The sequence below is a fragment of the Passer domesticus genome, chromosome 10 (genome assembly GCF_036417665.1).
Source record: "Passer domesticus isolate bPasDom1 chromosome 10, bPasDom1.hap1, whole genome shotgun sequence".
Lineage (NCBI taxonomy): Eukaryota > Metazoa > Chordata > Aves > Passeriformes > Passeridae > Passer > Passer domesticus.
In genome coordinates, this window is record NC_087483.1 from 35146092 (window position 1) to 35166066 (window position 19975).

The following is a 19975-nucleotide window of genomic DNA, read 5'->3' on the forward strand; positions in this document are numbered from 1 at the left end:
GAGAAACTGCTTGGAAGGCTTAACCACAGGAGACTTTCAAGATGTACTCAAAACTGAAGAAAGGATTACATTTAATTTCCAGTTGTTGAATTTTAATGCTCTCAGCAATATGTAAAAAACAGGAAAAAAATCAAAGGCAGTTACATATATATTTTCCATATAGTTTTATTCGTTGGGGGAATTTATACAAGTAGCAAAATATTCCTGGGAATAAATGTTAGAAATGTCTATTTTTGTCTTCATTCAGTGCAATGTTATTGTCTTGTAAGAGAAGCCACATCTCTGAAATGCCATTCTGTACTTTTTATGAGTTCACCTTTTAGCAGCCAGTAAAGTACACATAAGCAAAGTGAGTTAGGATGCATGGCTGATAGGGACTCTCTAAACCTCATCTGCACAATGAAAGCAGTGCAGGAATTCACCTGCTGCTCCTGCACTGCTTGGAGACTCTTCAGAGCCTTTTGTGGAAATAGAATGTGTTGAGTGGTTCCCATCTCAAAGGCAAAAGTGGTTTTTTCCTGTTTACTTGTGATGTGCTTGTGCACATGTCAACAGTAACTGCTGAACACTGGACCAGCAGCTGCTTTTATGTCAAATTCCAACACGTGTTGAACACATGTACAGGCCATTTTACTTCATTGCTTTAGTTTGGGAAGGCATCATGCTGGAAAACTCTCAGTGATATAATTGAGTGCCAGTAAAATTAAAAATACCAGTTGTGGTCCAACACTTCTGCTTCAACCAGTGGGACAGATTTTACTAAATCAAAAGGATTGTGGTTTATCTTTTGAAAGAAAACTCATGATAATTTTTGTCCATCTGTCTGCTTTTGAGGACATTATCTATATAGTAAAATTTTTTAAAATAAAAGTCATCTTATTGTCTGAAAACTCATACCAGAAAAGACAAATGTGTATTTTCTTCATTTTTTTTTTCCATTTCACAGGTTAACTTACTGAATTCTATCCATGACAACTTCCACCAGTAAGTGATGGTTCTTTATCTCATAATAGTTGTAAAGAGTGGTAGAGTTGGTTGGACAAGTGGGAGAGGGCATCAGTTATAGAGACTAAAAATTTTCTTAGAAGATTGTATAGTCATAAACTAATTTATAGAATAGTTTATTAACTCTGTTTAAGCTATTTTGGGGAATCATGGACTTGGAATTACGTAACTTTTATAGCCAACATATGTTTTTAATATCTGACTCTTTAGATGTGGAAATTCAGTCATAATTTTCCTGGAGTTAATTTAAGTATTTTCCTCCTTTTTGTGGAGTTGTGGTTATTACATTATGTACAAAACATTAGACTGGGACGTACTTCAGACATGTTTATTATAAACTATCTCTGTATCTGGAGATTTTGATATGTTGTGGAGTCTGTGTAAAATTGTGGTTGCCTTGGAAGTTCATGGTCAAAGATCAGTCTGTGAATCAGCCAGTGTTTATTTTTCTCTAATGATTCGAGGTCTAAAATGACTTCTAGGCTTTCTCTATTACAGGAGAAATTGTACAACATTTGCTGTTCTCCTAGACCTCTAGTCACCTTCTTACTATTCACAACAGAGGCTTTTCTTAAAAAATTATGTTTTTATTTTGTTATTAGCAGTTAATTTCTGTACAGCACATGAGGGCAAGGAACAGACTTGAGCTGACAGGGAGCACACCTGTGACGGGCTCTGAGCTCTCTGTGCCCATCTCCTTGGGAGCTGAAGAGCTGCACTGTCAGTGGTACCAGTGGTTAAAAGGATGAATTTTTACACAGAACACTAAGCAATGAGAACTTTGGACATGGGCAGATGTGCAAGACAGCAGCAGCTGAGACACAGTGTCCCACATCCCTGTCAGGTGTTCACTTTCTTCTTTCCAGAGCCATGGCATCGTCCGGATCTCGGGAGCAGTTTTTGCGGCAGATGGAGCAGATTGTAGAAGGCATCAAACAGAATCGAATGAAGGTCTGACTCCTCTCACTTTCTTTGCTAAAACCTGGGAATTATCTCAACAAAGCCTCTTGGATCTTTCTATGCACAATTATTATCCATTACATGAGGTGCAAATTAGGTAAACAACTAAAAAGTATTATTTCTTTTCACATTTGGCAGAAACTTCTCACCATTAAATGTCAATGAATAGAGTATGACAGAGTGTTATAACACCTCTGTCCTGACAGGAATCTTATACCTCTCTACTTCATTACTGGTAGTGTAGTGATTTAAATGCCTGAGACAACTGAATGCCACTGAAATCAGTGAGAACTCTTCCATTTGAACTGTGTGGGTGCAGTCAGACCTGCACCTCAAGCACAGTTTCTCAGACTGTGGGAGCTGACTGAAGCTGCTTTCTGCTGCTGAAGAGGGTCAGCAGCACCTCAGAGTCCCAACCATGATGTGCCCTTGTCCCAGTTGCACCTACAGTGCCTCTGGTACTGAGACTTCAGCATTAGGCTTTTAATTTTGAAGAGCTGACCTAAATGTTCATTGCATTTCAAGCACGAGCTGGGGGTATAATTCATGAAGTATCTGTCTCCCCTTGTGTGTTATAGCTAGCTGTTCCTTGTGCAGTATGTCCATGTGTATCACATACATATGATCTCTTACCCTTCCTGCATACCAACAGATGGAAAAGAAGAAGCAAGAAAACAAAATGAGAAGAGACCAGTTGAATGATGAATACTTAGAGCTTCTAGAGAAACAGAGACTTTATTTCAAAACAGTGAAAGAATTTAAAGAGGTAAGAACACTTTTGCTATGTTCAACTGTCCTGTTCAGTGATCCATTTTGATGTGACTTGTGCATTAATATATGCACAAGATTTCCTGATAAGATGCTTATCACACCATGTTTATGATGTATCTTGATCGTTTTCTCCATGTGAATCTTGGACTCTGAATTTGATTCTGGGAGTCCTTTCACTGCTAGATTGGCACCTCTCCATGTTACAGGGAGAGGTTATCAAGCCAGTGGTGTATTTAGATTTTCACGTGGCATCTCCTGAAGGTCTGTGAGCAGTTAGTTATTGGAGCAAAGAGGGGTGTGGAAATGTGTGTGAATAAGGAGGAAATGCAGGATCTTGGTCATTAATCTTCAGGAACCAGCCTTGTTGCCTAATGACTGTGAAAGCACTGTATAACACTTCATTGATTTAGCCTTTCCTAAGCTTTTAATCATCTTGGGCTTCTGTTACTTGCTGTCTCCATGAGAATGAATGAATGAAAAGGACTGCTGCAGGCAAAATTGTCATTTGGCTTCATATGTTCGAGGAAAAACATCTTTGTGTAATTATTCCTGCTTTGTTCTGAGACAGTTCCTTCCTGTTTCAGACAGCATACTCTGGCAGAATGACAGGGGCTGTTCAGCTACTTGTCTGACATGCAGAATTTTACATCCTACTTGCAGAATTTAGGTAGATCTATTGTTAAGTTTTTTTTTTCCTATTTTTCTTCCATTGCCATATGAGGGAATTTCTGCTCAACTCTGCCACCCTTAAAAATAAAAAAGTCATGGTTGTGGTACTGAAACCAGGTGTACTTGTAGAAATACATTTCCTGACCAAGAGTTGTTCCCTGAGGCACTGACTCTTTTGCAAACTGTCCTGTGAACTGTTCCAGATCACCTACAAGTAATCTCCATTTCAGATTTATTCTAGTTATAAGTAAAAAGCTGAATTTGCTTTAGCTACATGTAAAAACTTCAGATGGGTGGTCAAGCAGTGTTCCTTCTGGCTGGCATGTCATGAAGTTTAATGAGTATTGCCATTGGAATAACAATTATCTTCAACTCATCACTCACTCCAGGCTGCTTTGGATTGTGGAGATGTTTCAAAATGAAAGAAAGGGTTTGGTTCTGTTGGTGTGGAGATGCAGGTAGCAGAGTTGAGAGCAATTCCTCCTTACATGTTTGCTCTCTGTTAACAGGAATGCCGTAAGAATGAAATGCTGCTGTCCAAGCTGAAAGCCAGTTCTTCCTGAAGAACTCCAGCTGGGGAAATTTATAGAAGATTGCTCAGTCCACTGAATCTCTTTTGTGAGGTGACAGTTATAACTGCAATGTAGATGTATATATATAGAAATATATAAAAAATATATATACACAGCTGTAAACGTCTGGTTTTTCCAGTATATGTTCAGTTTACATTCCCTCATCACATGGCTGTATTATTCATTATTGCCTCCACTACACAGTAAAGAGTTAACACAGTACAGCAAAATAGAAATACTGTCTAACTTTATTTATTTGGGTTTGGGTTTCTTTTTCTACAGTAAGGACAGTGGGAATGTTTTTTTTTTTTATTTGGGTTTTAACACTGAATTAGGTGAAATTCTGGAATAAGTTTACATGTACTGTGTAGTATGTCCACCACCCCACAGGATAAGCACTACAGAATGCAGTAGTTTGATAATTTTGGCCCCAAAAAAACCCACAGAATGAGATTCTTCAAACTTGCTTTTCCAGCTAATAACTTCACATTATTTTAGTTTATACTCTAGCCATATATAGGATTCCAAAGGATAACAATTAATTTCTAATGACTAAGAAAATGAAAACTTACCTTGGATAATTCCTGGTGTAAAATTATAGATCTATATTTTTATAAAGTCTAGCTGTTGTATAAATTTCTTTGAAATTTCATTTTTATATATAGAGAGTTTGCTTGTTAAATTAATAGCTCCAGGAAAAAAAACATCTTAATACTAGGATCACCACGTTATCCCTGGCTGGGATGAAAATCAGAGTCTGTCACCTGTAATATAGGAAGATAAGACTGGGACATTCTGCTCTAACGAACTGATGCTCACCTTTGAAGACAACCAATACTTACCCTGCTGAAGATTTGCTCTTGAAAGTTCAGAAACTTTGTGGGACACTTTCTGAGACATTTTTATATCTGTATATACAGTATTTTATAATTCAAACAGTTGCTTTTTGTACTTAACACCAGGATTTTGGACTGACTTCTTAATGTACATGACATCTTCGGGAGAAGAAGACCCGTGTTCCTTTTTCCCACTGACACTGATGACAGCACTGTTCAGTTACTGTCTGTGGCAGCAGATACAAAATAAAAATGTTTGGAATCCACTGATATTCTGATATCGTGTTTTTAAGGTGGAACTTGCCTTAGAAGCTTTCCCAGGCTCCTGAATTACAAGTGCATTAAAAGATGAATCGTGTCCATAGTCAATGAGTCACTGTGTTTGTGATGTCCTGTTCCTTCAGCACCAACAGAAAGGAAACCTTCCCACTGAGCCAGCTGGAACCTTGCTCCCCCACACTGGTTACTGAGGGAATAGATCTGGGCTGCTCCTCTTGAATCTGTTCAAAAAGTCAGTCTGCCCAGGGCTAGCAAAATAATGAAGGTAAAATCAGATTCCAAGTCCCTTCAAAGAAGGAAAAATTTACATTCAGCATTCCTTCAAAGAAGGAAACCTGCATTGAGTGCTGCTTGCAGATTTTCTATAGTCAGCTTTGATACAGGAAGCATTATCTCTGTCTACAAACTTTGCTTGCTATAAAAACTATAAGGCTCTTTCCAGTTTGTAGATAGAATAACTTAACTTTGGCACCAAGGAGAACTGCTTGGGAATTCAAGCTGTGCTGTGTTTGTGTACCACACAACTCTAAAAAAATAACTTGAATGGGCATTTCAATTTGGGATTTATCATTTTAATCACAATTGCTTTTTAGCATCAAGCAAAATTTCCTAGGTAAAGTAAATAATGAATTTGCATGTAGAATAAATTATGTGATTATTTGTTCAGTATAATGTTAAAATTTATGGTTACCAGCTACAAATACAGTAACCTGGAAACTTCCACAAGGAATATAAAAATGTTGCTCTGACTAGGATTTGTGTGATTTTGACTGAGATATAAATCTGAGGTTTGTAGAATGCAGTTGCTGCTCACAAAGGAGAAATCATAACTCACTGTCTGCTGTAGATGGAGCCCAGGGCCGATGGCCACTACCTTTGGTGTGAGGCCCATGTGAAAAGGAGAAGAAAGGAGCTGGTGAGGGTGTGAAAACAGTTCCATCAGCTGTTCCTTGCTTCCTGGCACAGGCTCTCTGTATCAGGTGCCATTTCTCCTCATACCTGGGGAGAAACTAACAGCAAGGAGAATCTGCCTTAATTCCCCATCTCAGCTGGCTGCAAGCAAGGCATTCTCAGGATTTTTGTTCAGTATTGCTGGATTTCCTTGTTGAAAGAGAACGGTCTTGCCCTGAACTCTTTTGGTGTTACCTTCTAAGACTTGTAAAGTAACATTTTCAAGACTTGCAGCAAAACCTAATTTCTTTATTAGGGTTATTAGCATTGTCTGCTCACACTCATCTTCCAAAGCCCTTTCATTTCTGCACATTCTGGCCTCCCACAATGCAGCTGCTGCAGGATTCTTAGAGCCTTGCTGCAGGATGCAACTCTGCCCTTCTGCTGAGCAATAGGCTCCAATAAACTTTTCTAGGAGCAAATTCAGTGTCAGGAAATGAAGTTTAAAACTAGTAGTTCACTGCTTAAAAGCAGAGATGATTGCTGTACTCCAAATTGGCAGCTTCTATTGGGGAAATAAATACATAGCATTTAAGCTGTGCCAAATGATGTCTCTTTAGAATATTTGATTTTTTTTCTGTTTGAATAGTCAAGATAGTGTGTCATTAATCTTAGTTCATATGGCAGCATCCAGCAAGTTAGGCAGCAACCACTGATATTTTCTTTTCCCCACAGGAAGCTGTGATTAACACCCAGAATTTTAAATCCCGATTCTGTGCTGCCATTCTCCTAAATACAGTCTGGATTTAGAGCCAGTGTGGGAAGCTGATTTTGTTGAGAGCTTTCTAAAGCCAATGAAATGAAAGCTCTGCTTGCCCGTTGTAGCCTCTGGGTGCGTAGGGAGGCTGGCTGTGTGAGCCTGTCACTGTAACACTCGCTGCTGGCACAGATGCTTGGGTGGGCAGAGCACTGGCTGCTTCTCTTCAGACCTCCAGAGGCCCAGCCCTGCCTCCTAAGGGAGCTAAATTCATCCTTGAGGAGGAGGAGGAGAGCTCTCAGGGCCCTGCTGCTGCTCTCCTGCAGGTCAGTGTCTGCAGCTGTGCCCTGCAAGAACTGCACAGGGCCCTTGCAGCTCTGTGCTGTCCTCCCATGCTCCAGAGGCCAAGCCATGGGAGAAGGTGCCTGCACTGCTGTGCAGCTTCTGGAACTGGAGCTGGGTGCTGCTCCAGTCAGTTGGAATGTGCAGCTGGAGATTACTGCAGCTCCTGCAGACTGGGATGGGCCAGGGCACCAGTGTTGGCAGTGGATTTTTGTGACAGTAATGGCTTGACTTACCAGGCTGAGGAAGTACAGGCACTAAAATTTGTCCAAAAATGTGTTTACTAGAAATTTCAGGAGTGCCACATGCAGAAGATTTGTATGTTTTTCAACACCAGCTGAAGATGACCTCTGCATTTCCTCCATCCATGTCATCTGTTTGGATTTTAAAGGTTTTAGAGCAGTGACTCTCTTACATGAAAAAAATCAATTGACTTGAAAAATTTGGCAGTGATTCTGAATGAAGCTGCAGGTTTTAGTAACATTCAGTCTCTTAGATATATGCCTTCCTTCTGGTTTAATTAATCCTCCAAACACTGGTTTGAATGGTAGCTATTCCATATGCAGGCAAGTTGAGAGTCACAAGGGAAAGCTATTTAAATCAGCATTTAAGTCTGAGTCACTGTCTAACAACTCTTTTGAAATTCTTGGTAATTAAAACTTCTGAATTCCCACTGAAATTGAGAGAAGCATCCTCTGCAGGAATGCAAGACACACAGGTGGCTGTGGGCACAGCAGGTCACCCTGGCCTGTCACAGCCCTGCAGGTGTGAGGTACAGCACTGCCTGACCTCACCATACACTGTGCTCCTGAGATGCAGCCAAGCTCCCTTAAGCTTCCTGGGACTCTGTCAGTAAAAAGCTGCCATGCTAGAAATACTCAGAGATGCTGTCAGCCCTCCCACTCAGAGCAGAGGAGGAAGTAAAACCCACCAGAGAAACAAATATGGAGCAAGATGGACTTGGCAGTATGCAAGGAAATAGGTTATTTATGTATATATTGTTGGGTTAGGGATGTTCGTCAGATCTTGGGAAAATTATTTAGAGTCTCTTTGGGTTTTGGGGAGTCTCTTAAACCTGATGGCACCAACACCTTTGTTACAGTAGGAGGAAGTTGATGTCAGTTGACAAATTGTGGACTTCACCCAGGCTGGGTGATGAGCACATTTATGGTGCAAGAGCCCCAGACACAGTGCAGGCACTCACCCACCACTGCCAAGCAGCCACGTGCTGCTGCCAGCACACCTGGTGTGACCGAGCATCCTGTTTGGAGTTTGTAACACAGATGCCTGCTCAGTTTTATGATAGCATGAAATAACCATGCACACAGTCCCCATTCACTTGGAGGTGTTGGTGTCTATCTTGAGCTCACCTGGGTTTCATAAAACAGGGAGAGTCTGAGCCTGGCAGAGTGAGAGAGGACAACACAAGTGAAAAATCCTCACTAAATCCCCCTGTGCAAGCAGTGAGAACACATTCTCAGGGGCTCTGAATAATTCTATGCTTGCCCCTTAAGTTTCACTTAACCTCAGGGGACACAGCTGGCGCCTGTTTGACCGAGCCTGCCCATCAAGCCCTGCTGCTTGCAGAGCACACAGCCCCTCAGTCCCGGCAGGGTGTGTTCCTGAGCTGCTTGGTCATCCACTTCAATTTCACATCAGCTCAAGGACTGATTGACTGCAGCATGCTTATTCCCTTCCAAATCAATCTCAAACGCGAGGCCAGCATCCTGCCCATATCACGAACACGTCAGGATCGCTCATTAGCATCTCCCACCGGTGCCTTCGCTAATGAGGAGAGCTGCAGCCCGGCCCGGGCGGGATCAGCCGGGTTGGGTGTGCCAGCCGCGGCACCGAACGCTCACAGCGCTGCGCTGGCACACCCAGCCTGACATGACTGAAGAGCAGACGGGAGGCATTCCCTGCTCCCACCTTCTTTGCCAAACACTGGCGTAGCACATCTGTGTTTATAAGGGGGAGCTGTAAACTCTCAGTAGGTTTATATCCAGACGTCTTCCATCTTCTTTTTCACTGCTCCTAAATCCCCTCAAGTAGCTCTTGTGCATGAAAACTGTACATAGCACAGGCATGTTTCTTTTATGCAATAATCATTTTCTCCTCTGTGTCCCCTTTTATCTTTGTTTTACAAAAAGGTTCTTGAAGGCATTGTTGTAATTTTTGTTAAATGCTGTATAAATGAGAGGATTAAAGAAAGAATTTGAGTAACCAAGCCAAAGAAAGATGCTTTTCCAGACGGGAGGGATGTTGCAGGAACAGAGGGGACTTATTAATTCTGTGATGAAGAAAGGGATCCAGCACAGCACAAAAACTCCAATTAAGATGCCAACCATCAGAGCTGCCTTTTTCTCTTTCTGTTCTCTCCATGTTTCTCCATCTGTCTGGAAAGTGATAGCTGCACGACGAGCTGTAAACACCATCTGTGGTTCCTTCGAAGCTTCCTTCACCTCAAACAAAAGCAAACACAGTTTCTTACCAAGACTGTTTGTTTGAGTGAAGTATTACTTCTAAATGACAGCACAACATCTGTGCACCTACCACAAAAGGCCTGAACTTCATTCCTTCCATGCTAAAAGAAAGAGAATGCCCCAGAGTGCCAAACTCATTACACTGGAAAAGCTGCCAAGTGTAACTGACAAACAGAGCTAAATAAAGAGTACCTGGTACCACGTGTGTTGTGGGACTCTTTCACTTCACTGCACTGGATGCCTTCACACCCAGGGGGAAATGAGGTTGTCAAGGCAGGCTAACAAAGGCCTGTGTCTGCTGCCTATCCCTGCATCAGCCTCATGCTGCTACATGGCTTTCAGACCCGCTGTAGGTGAACTGCTTCAGCAGGGCTTGGACTAGATCATCTCCAGAGGTCCCTTCCAAGTCCAGCCATGCTGTGATTCTGTACTTTCTCAAAAAGAACACCATTGCCAGAAAAACGCCATTTCATTTGACCTTCAGTTCAAACTCTGGCTTCAGTAGAGGTTATACAAGAGAGGAGAAAATTTCAGCTACTCCAGGCTGTTGACAGTGCTTCTTGTCTCCTCTCACTGAGGGCAGGACACTCCTCTCTGCAGTGAGTACAGCACAGTGCTCTGGAGCAAACAGCTTCTGGGCAGAAGCTGTGTGCTTTGAGTCTGAACAGATGAAGACAATCCCTAGAGATTTTAATCTGAAGATTGAAGTGTCTGTGATATTAAAGTTTTTCTAGGCACTACACTTATGAAGAGAGTGCAATAAAAGCAACAGCTTAAGGCTGTAAAATTTTCCTGAGTGATAATTCACAGGCACTCCAAATATGGGTCATTGTTAGATTAGCTACATATTGCACATTCATGTGCTACCTCTGCAATAGAAGGAGGACCTCTACTCAGTATGAGCACAGCAATTCAGGCAGTGAAGCAGCGGCTGAACAATCACTCTTCAGGATGGATATCCCTGTCTGCACCCTCAGACACGAGACAGGGCTGCAGAACACAACAGCAGCAGATTATGGGCACAGGCAAATAATGGAGGAAAATGAAAATCACATCTGTTCTGACAATTAAAATGGGACACCCCTCATGTAGCAAGGATCACACCATTTGTCTGCAGAAGGACTTGCTCTGCACGTCCTTAATCACACTCTGCAAAAAGGGATGAATGTATGACACGAGGACAAATCTGTGACAAGCAACCCTGAAAGATTATGTCTTAGCCCTGAGGAACAGTTGCGTAAGTGCCTCCTGGGAACAGCCATACAAAGGACTTCCTCAGGAGCATCAGGCACAGTTTGATACTGTATTTAATCTGCAGCTCCTGCTCAGAAGATGGAGCTTGCTGTGTGCCATCATCAAATCACAAAATCAAATCAGAGCCTTCTCATTGCTTCTGACTGTAGAAATTCCTAGCAGTGACCCTTTCATCACTTAATTACATATTGTAAGAAAAGGTTATTTCATTTCCTTTGCTAGAAGATAACTCAGTTCTCAGGTGTTTTCCACAATGAAGCCTGCACGTACAGCCTGGTCAAGCTCCTACTGAAGTAAGAGGAGTTTTTACAAACTTCCCTAGTTGTTAGGTCAAGCCTCTGAAAACAAAAGGGCAAGTGAAACTAGATCATGGTATGTTTTGTAAATTTCTTGCTAGAACTAAACGCAGCTCTAACTGCATCAAATCTTCTGCTCCCAGTGCCAGCCCCAGAGGCTGTCTTGGATGCTCCACCAACATGACTCCAGTTTCCAATGTAAGTCACAACAGCTGACCTTTATCCCCAAACCACACAGAACAGAGGACAAGTGTAGAACCTTTGCCCCCATTTTGGGCTTACTGATGAACACTAGCAAGCGGGCTGTGGCAGCAGAAGAGGTGGTCACAGACTGTAAATTAGAGCAGTGCATGGAGATAGATGCCTTGGGTTATGCTGGAGCCATCTCTGCAGTGCTGCACCCTGTTCTCACTCGGTGTCTTGCAGCACTCTCTGCCTTGGGCACAGATTTCCTTCCATCTGCCCAGGCACTGCTCCAGGAGCTGCGAGTCAGGAGCACTGGGGAAAGAGCTGGCATGAAAGGACTGCTCCTCTGAGGCCAGAATTTGGTTCTGAACTCATGAAATCAGCTATTTCCAGGACAATGGGCTGTGAGAACTGCAGAGATAACCGCTGTTCTGTGAGACTAATAAAAAGTAAATGAAGGGAATGAGCTCAAGTACAAATCCTTCTACAGTCACAAAGGAGTTAGGTTTGAGTTCCAGAATTTATTCTTCTGTACACTGATCAGCAATTACAGTTCAATGCCTCTTCTCTTGTTTGTTTGTCCCCAGTAAATTACTACTTCTAAATGGCTACATGTTCCCAATTCCTGTGTTCCTAGAATGTCATAGAAAACGTGCCACCAAGGACCTTCTGACAACATCCTTTGATTTAAAATGTTCCTTATAGCTTTAATGATTGTTATTACTGGTCCTTCGTGGCAGGTGCTCGGCGTGTGTCTGTCCTGCACCTGCAGGGCTGCAACAGCAAAACAACAGCAATGACAAACATCAATCAAATCTGGCTTAGCACCACAAATTGAGAGCTTTGCCTATCACAGTGCAGTTCAGCAAAGGCCAGTACTGCCTCAGTGCAGCCCTGGCACACTACTTGCTCTTTGAACAAGAGCACAAGAAGCTAAATGCACAACAAAGGATCAAAACATAGAAATGTCTACACTGTCTTGGACACTCCACCAACACGACAAACAGCTCCTTTGACAGGGAGAAGAACACCTGCTCTCTCTCACTAACTGTATTTCTCCCAGGAAATAACTACCCACTCCACTTTGCTTCTGGACAGCTGAACTTTGTTTCCTGACACATCTCTTCTACTTGTACAGAGGCACAAATAAGAAATAAAAGGCCTGTGGCCCCTTCAGAAAAGGAGAATTTGTTTTTTTTACTCTCACATTGTCCTGACTGGTTAAGTGGGTTGGAGAAGCTGAATGGGCCAAGGTGCAGAACAACAACACAGCACCTCTGGAGCTCTGGGGCCTGATGTTATCCAAAGTGGGAAGGACTCTCACAAAACTCTAAGGTTTGGATCATGCCTAATGTTTTTATATACTATGTAAGTACTTTATGTAAGTACTTTGAGAGAGGACAAAAAAAACAAAACAAAACAAAAAAAAAAAAAAAAAAAACCCACCACCAAGACCTCCACCAATCATCAACAATTTTTAACTCAATTTTTAACTCCTCACATGAAAATTTAAACCCGATTTTGCAATTGCTACATGTAAATAATGCAGAAATTCAGATCCCATCATTCTCAGGTTTGCTGGGCTATCCCTATGCTACAAGTGATTTCATTGATTTAAAAGGGCACTATCCAGCAGTATCTGCTGGTTTTCAAGTAGTCTCATTTATTTCAATTGGACTGTTTAGAGAGAGAATTATTGCCTGCTGTCAACCAGGTGTGACAGAGCATAGCTCTCTGTCAGTGATGATATGTCACTAGGTTTTTAATGAGGGTCACCCACGTCAGTATTGCCTGCAGAATTCACTTTTCAGGGAGTTTCATAATTGGCAAACAAAAACTTAGAAAAGCACCAGCTTAATTTAGAATCCCAATTATTTTACTTCAAAGGAAAGCAAAAACCAAGCTCTCATTAAAACCAGAAGCATCTCAGATGCTTCACATCCATCTCCCTCACCTGAATTTTTTCAATGGTTTTGAAAAGTATTTTTCAAAAACACAAGTAAAATTTTAACCAAAGAATGACTCAGAATAGTTATTTTGTGCCTATTCTGTTCTGCAGTTCTGTAAGAACATAAGGTATGTATGCCAACTCCCAGTTTGAAAGGAATGCCCTTTCTCTGTGAAAAAACCCCAAACCATTATATATCTATCTATTTATATATTTATATATTTATATATAGGCAACCTGCAAAGCACTTTGGTGCCTGACTCTGTTGGCTGACAAACATCAAGGTACCACCCTCACTGCTCCGCTTGGTGCATTGTTTTTTCCAAGACATCCCTACTGGCATCTGAGTGCTGTGAACTCAGACCTTTTCTGCCCTTAGCCTTGCCAGAATTAACCAGCTGGTTGTACCTCAGGCCACCAACTGCAGCCCTGCCGTGCAGTTCCAGTCCAGCACTACCTGACAGCTCATTCCTGAGTGCAACACAGACGTCTCTCCCAGCAGGGATCACTGCTGTTATTGCTCACCTCCAGACTGGGAAACACTGCCAGCCTTTGGCATCGTCTGCCAAAAAACCCTGCTAATATTCTTCAGGTCAACTGGTGCAGGGCACCTGGAGTGAGGACTGACATAGATGCAGAGGCGAATTCACATGCAGAGTCACAGTGACAGAAGGAAAACGTTGCCAGGGTGAGCATGACAGGTGAGCATTCTCTGAGAACAGAGATGGGAGAAAGTAGAGGGAGGAGAGACATCAGGGGAGAAAGAATGGGAAAATGAGAATGAGCTGATGGGCAAACCATGAGAAGCAGAACAGAGTTTGCCCCATCAGAGAGGACAGAGCTCATGCTGACAGCCTCATCACCCCTGCATGCAGAGAAGCAAAGATTGGCAATGTTACCTTTGTGTTTGCATGTTAAAAAAACAACAGGATTTTGCCAAAGAACAGTAGTGATGTGTGTGAAGATTCCCCTCCAGAATTCACTGGGGAACTGCTACTCTTCCTGTGAAAGTGATGGAATCTACTATCACATTCTTAAAAAAGATCAGGATAGCACTCAGTAAGTAAATCTCAGTATCTTAATTTAGAAAGAAAACAAGAAATGCACCCTGAATGCCAGCTTGCTTGATCCACAAATTCATTTAATGTACACGTGTGCAGCATCAGCTCTTCCTTCAGGTGAGGACTAAAGTTTGCATCTGAATCACACAAGTCTTTTAATTTAAGTCAGCAAACAGAGCTGCTGGGACAATAGGGGAAGCTGCCACTACACATGAATTGCAGACTCAAGAATCCCTGCTAGGAGAAGTTAATATGTCAATCACACCAATGAGAAAGAAGACCTACTGGCTTGAGCACCTGCTGGCATTGCAATAACCCCTCCAAAACGCGTGTGTAGCTCACTCTGACAGAGCCCTTGTGTCAGTGCAGCCTAAACCAGCCCCCAGATGCTGCATCACAAAAAGCACTCACCTGGCAGCCCTGCTGGGCCCACGCAGGGCCTCCTGCAGACAGAACTATGACAATTTGCAGCCAGACTCAGTCTTGCTAAAGCTGTCATGTGATGTGTCTCTCCACTGGCTCGAGCAGCAATGCCTCAGCTCATTTCACTTCTCAGACTTTTAAATTCCAAACAACTAGTCCTGTGTGGGTAGGTGTGTATGTAACAGACAGAGCATGCAAAACCACTACAAATAATCAGCTGGGTTTTGTGCTTGAAGAGATTATACATTAACTCCAAGCAATATTTTCATTGTACTTAAAACAGCTTGGAAGAAATCTGATGCAAACTAAGGGCTGAAAATCGTAGGAAAAATAATGCCACTAGAGGAGACGTTCTCTACTTTTCTAACAAATTTTTTGCTTTTTCATAGAAGATACCTTCATAAATCAATATATATTAGAAGCAGCTTCAAGACATTATTACACAAATCTGCAAGTCTAATCACACATAATTGCCAGTGCAATTATGCAATTATGCCAGTGCAATAATACAATTATACTAGTGCATCTCTTGCAAGCATCTGGAGACATAACCTACAGACTCTTACTTGTGACCATCATAATGAGCTTCCTTTGCCTCCAAATCAAAGACAGGATTTTGCAGGGAAATGAGGCTTTGCAGGATTAACCCTAAATGGAACAGAAATGTTCTCTGTAGGTATCTCCAACTCCCACACAGCTCATCTTTGGCTACTGGGAAGAGACTGGGCTTAGGAAGTACAACGTGCAATCACAGAAACATAAAGACTGACAGGAGTGAGAGTAAGAGTTTGTGATAGAAGGCAGGGAAAGTTTACAGAGAGCACAGCCAGGCACGGTGGAGGCATGGAATGGGTGACAGCAGCACCATGCAGAGAGCCTGGCTTATGGAGCACAAGGAGCCAACCCCAACCCTTCTGAAGGGACACAGCTTTCCTGTCAGCAAAGTGTATCCCCAAAATGAACAAAACCTCCCAACACTGCAGGATTACAGACAATCTTTGGGATAAGGAGACCATGGTTTTGAAGCCAGCAGGTAATTTTAAACCAGAAATGATTGCTCATTGCTTCAACACTAGGCAGTGAGCAGCATTCAAGGAAAAATAGCCCAAGCACATCAATATATATACGTTTATATTGTGAATAGTGCTTAATTTGCTTACCAAAATGTATTCAGATATGCAAAGCCTGTGCTGGTAGTTAAATGTGCATATATCTTGGTAGAGACCTGGGGATCTGCTTATGTCTTTTTTTACCCCACCAATGCTATAAAAAAACATAAAGAGGGGAAAAAAACCCAAGGAATGGCAAATTCAGAACAACGAGACAATTTTCAAAAGTCTCTCCTGACTGGCAGTGAATGCATCTCTCCCTTACGCTTATAACCCACAAGGAAAACATGAGAATAAAGCTCTTCTCCAGGAGCTGCACTTTTTGACTGGCTAATTGTGCTCCCGTCCAGTCTGTGACAAAGTCAAACACACACGGGAGCCTCCGAGGCACCTGGCATCCTTCTCGCTGTGCCGAGGGGTGACGGCCGAGTGAGGAGAAGCAGGACGGCAGTGCCCGGGGGAGCGGCGGGGAATGCCTCCCCTTGGCCAGCCTTACCTGGGCAGCCTCGGGCAGGGGCCCCACGGCGTTCCTCCTGCGGGCGCCCATGTGGAACTTGGACGCCCTGTAGATCTTCCAGTAGACGAAGAGCACCACGCAGAGGGGCAGGTAGAACGCGCCGCCCGTGGACACGATGGTGTAGGACGGGTCCTGGCGGAGCTGGCAGCGCTCCTGCTCGGGGCTGTAGGTCTCCCCCCAGCCCAGGAGCGGGGCGAGGGCGATGGCGGCGGACAGCAGCCAGGTGAGAGCGATCATCACGTTGGAGATGCGGCGGCGGGCGAGCAGCGTGTACTGCAGCTGCCGGGTGATGGACCAGTAGCGGTCCAGGGCGATGGCCGTCACGTTCCAGATGCTGGCCGTGCAGCACAGCATGTCGAAGCACACCCACACGAGGCACAGCGCCCGGCCCAGCCGCCACCGCCGCCCGGCCGACAGCTCCTTCGCCAGGCTCAGCGGCATCACCAGGGCCGCCACCAGCACGTCCGACACCGCCGTGGAGGCCACCAGGTTGTGGGGCACCCGGTGGAAGGCCTTCACTCGCAGGATGGTCGCCAGCACCAGCAGGTTCCAGAGGAACGTGGCCACGGTCAGGAGCACCAGCAGGGTGAGGATGAGGACGGTGAGGATGGAGAAAGGCTCCCGGCCCCTCCACGCGCTGCCGCCCACCACCGAGGAGGAGGCGTTGGTGTCCACGTTGGCGGACGAGGTATTGGTGCCCATGCTGGGCTGGCACTGGCCCCGTGGGGAGCAGGGGCTCAGGGTCTCCGCCATGCCCGGGATCAGGGCTCGACCCCTCACCGCTGCCCCTTCCCAGGCCGCCGGCACCGTCCCAGCCCCGCTGCCGGCCAGCGGGAGCCGCACGCCGGGACGTGCCTCCGCTCAGCGCCCGCTCCACAAGCGCCGCCGCTCCCGCCCGCCGCTCCGCACGCCCATCCCGGGAAGGAGGCAGGCTGGAGAAGGGAGGGAAGCGCGGCGGGACCGCGGCGAGGCTCCGGCGCGGGCAGCGCGGCCGGGCGGGCGGCACCGGCGCTGCCGCCCCGCCCCAGCGGCCGCCTCGGGGGCGGCGGCGCGGCCGGGCCGTGTGGGGCGGCGGGAGGCGCCGCCTCCGCCGCTGCTGCCCGTGAGGGGAGACAGGCCCCTGCTCGCGGATCTCTGAGCTGCCGGGGCTGGAAGGGACCTCTGGAGACCATCCCGACCCACCGCCCTGCCCGGCAGGGTCACCTCGGGCAGGTGTCTCAGGAACACGTCCCGGTGGGTTTGGAATGTCTCCGGAGAGGGAGGCTCCACGACCTCCCTCGGCAGCCTTTAGTGTGCTGCCACCTCAGTGTAAAGCTCTTCCTCATGTTGAGGTTAAACTCCTTGTGTTTTAGTTTTTCAGTGGTGTCGCTGGGCACCACTGGAAAGAGTCTGGCGCCATCCTCTCGGCAGCTGCCTTTGAGATCTTAATGTGCATCAGTGGGATCCCCTCCCTGTCCTGTCTTCTCCGGCAGTGGGATCGCCTCTCTGTCCTGTCTTCTCCATCAGTGGGATCCCCTCTCTGTCCTGTCTTCTCCAGACTAAACAGGCCCAGCTCTCACAGTCTCTCCTCATAAGAGAAATTGCTCCAGACCCCCCATGACCTTTGTGGCCTCTGCTGGACCCTCTCCTTGCCTTTCCTGTACGGAGGAGCCCTGATGTGGACACAGTGCTCGGATGTGGCCTCTGCAGGGCTGAGTAGACAGCAATAGTCTGTGTCCCCACAGACCCAGGTGGTGACAAGACACCCCTTTCTCCCCATGGACCCCATGAGGCTACGGGCCACCCTCTTCACAGCCCTTTCCTGCCATGTTCCCTCAGTGCACCATTTCGTTGTTCTTAAAATAAGTAATCAAAATATGTGACCAAGGGCTTGGAGACGGACAATAGAATCAGCAGTGAATACAAGGGAATGTCATCTTTCCATCTGGATGTTTGGTGCTTTGTGGTGCTTTTGAGAAGCAAAATGCAAAAGGGTGGAAAATAGCAATCTCTTGTAAGTCTAAATACTTCACATCTTCCTTTGCATCTGTTCTCACTTTTCCCTGTTGACCCAAGAACTGATGAGAAAAGGACTTGTGACAGAGGGGAGGAATTGCAAAACATATTTCCTAGTCCTCATCACTTTACCAGACATCACTTCAGGAGCCTCTTTAACTGAATTTTTTTGGACTCAGTCTTGTTATACTATTTATTTCTGTCAGTCTGAAAGTTCTTGGCTTAACTCTCCCTGCATCCTTGTAATTCATGTCCAAGCTCCCCTTTGCTCAGCTGTGCTGAGGAGCTGTCTGTCCTCCCCAGGGAGCAGCTGCTCAGCCAGCGTTGTCACAGCACCATTTCCAAGCACTTCCAAGAACAGCAGGCAGCTCAGTAACAGCTCTGGAGGGCGATGATTCATCCAGATATAACAGAATTCCAGCCCATTTTGTGAAGTGATGCTGTATTTTTATAGCAAATGTATAAAATTTTATGTTACATTTTCCAGAAGTTTGTTTTTATCCATTAGAGGCAGATTATTTTTAGACCATTATAAAGGGACTACACTGAACTTGATTCTTTACGTATTTTCCATTTTTTGTTTTAGATTCAAGTGCTAAAAAAGCTTCTGGCAGATGCAGTTTTATTCCATCCTCTTTAATAGAAAATAAGCCTCCTTTCTAAAGCATTTTTAAGAAAAGTCAGTTACATAAATCCTGCAATTAATTTGAGAAATATACAGAAAATTTCAGCTCAAGAAAAAACAAACCTTCCAAAGTCCTTTAACAGCTGGTTCCATACTTTTACAATTGAAAATATGATGGAGAATCTAGATGTCACATAGATGCCAGGTAATATTGATTTTATTAATAATAAAAACATTCACAGGTGATTGCAACCACTCATAGAGGAGCCCAGAAAGCCCTAGGTGTCTCAACATCTTTAGCTGACAGTCAGAACAGAGAGGAGGGTCTGGAAGTTTTGTAACTGTTATACAAGATTTTGCAGACCCTACAATTTTCATTTTTTTTTCCTTTAAATTCTGACCAACTGGGAAAAATAGTAGATGGTTATGTTTTTCAGTGTTGCAGCTTACAAAAGTGTCTGGGAAGATGGACTGCTATGGAGGAGTATGCTAAGGTTTTGGGGCTTTTTTTGAAAAGTGAATGCAGTTCTTAAGCTGGATGACACCCATATAGCAAAGTGGATGTGTTTCTAGACAGGACCCTGACTTTCCATTTGTCTTCCCTTTTCTAATGGCATCTTTCCTCTATCTCTCCTCACAACTCCATAGCAAAAGTTTATCATGGGGGCTAAGAGGAAAAAACAAAAGCAATCTCTTCCCCACATGGCTGTGCAATAAAGAGATTTGACAGAGGCAACATCGTGGTATTTATGACTTTGATGCAAGCCAGCAGATTTTTTAGCAGCTAAGAGCATTGCAGCTCTAGAGGCTGGATTCTTATTGTCAGGGCTCAACACCTTCTATAAATCTAAAAGCATTGGACAAACAAGAGCCTCAATAAGCACTGCATGAATTCTCCTGTCAGCTAAAATCCTGAGAAAATCAAGCTAATAGAGCAAAAGCCAGGAGCAGTGATAATTTTATTCTGTACGCTTAGCCCCTTGATTATAGGCTTCT

The 19975-nt window shown here is 44.4% G+C and overlaps 2 protein-coding genes across 7 annotated transcripts in view; one reads left to right on the plus strand and one right to left on the minus strand.

Annotated features, from left to right (window-relative positions):
- The window catches only part of CCDC93 (coiled-coil domain containing 93), a 32147-nt gene extending 27068 nt beyond the window's left edge, over positions 1-5079 (plus strand). For all 4 annotated transcript variants that reach the window (XM_064435144.1, XM_064435145.1, XM_064435146.1 and 1 more), the window contains exons 20-23: positions 947-984; positions 1872-1956; positions 2618-2731; positions 3915-5079. In XM_064435144.1, coding sequence (XP_064291214.1) covers positions 947-984; positions 1872-1956; positions 2618-2731; positions 3915-3968 — 291 coding nt within the window. In that variant the 3' untranslated portion in view covers positions 3969-5079. The remainder of the gene's footprint in view (positions 1-946; positions 985-1871; positions 1957-2617; positions 2732-3914) is intronic.
- LOC135309183 (5-hydroxytryptamine receptor 5B-like) lies at positions 2730-17389 on the minus strand. Of its 3 annotated transcripts, none has more exons than XM_064435150.1 (3): positions 16339-17387; positions 8453-9544; positions 2730-3978 (listed from the first exon to the last, which is right to left on the minus strand). In XM_064435150.1, exons 1-2 carry the CDS (start codon positions 17110-17112, stop codon positions 9212-9214), a joined length of 1107 nt encoding a protein of 368 aa, XP_064291220.1. In that variant the 5' UTR covers positions 17113-17387; the 3' UTR covers positions 2730-3978; positions 8453-9211. The 3 variants fall into 3 exon arrangements, with proteins under 3 accessions (XP_064291220.1, XP_064291221.1, XP_064291218.1); XM_064435151.1 differs by lacking the exon at positions 2730-3978 and adding an exon at positions 4726-5340 and having other exon boundaries at positions 8453-9538; positions 16339-17389; XM_064435148.1 differs by lacking the exon at positions 2730-3978 and adding an exon at positions 4726-5340.
- Positions 17390-19975: the final 2586 nt, after the last annotated feature.

What these genes read in the sequence shown, in the direction of transcription:
- LOC135309183 (XM_064435150.1), bottom strand. Translation starts at nt 17,112, where the DNA reads ATGGCGGAGACCCTGAGCCCCTGCTCCCCACGGGGCCAGTGCCAGCCC. An exon ending in CCCTGCCCGAGGCTGCCCAG is followed by an intron (nt 9,545 to 16,338) that starts GTAAGGCTGGCC and finishes CTTTTGTTTGAG; the next exon opens with GTGAAGGAAGCTTCGAAGGA.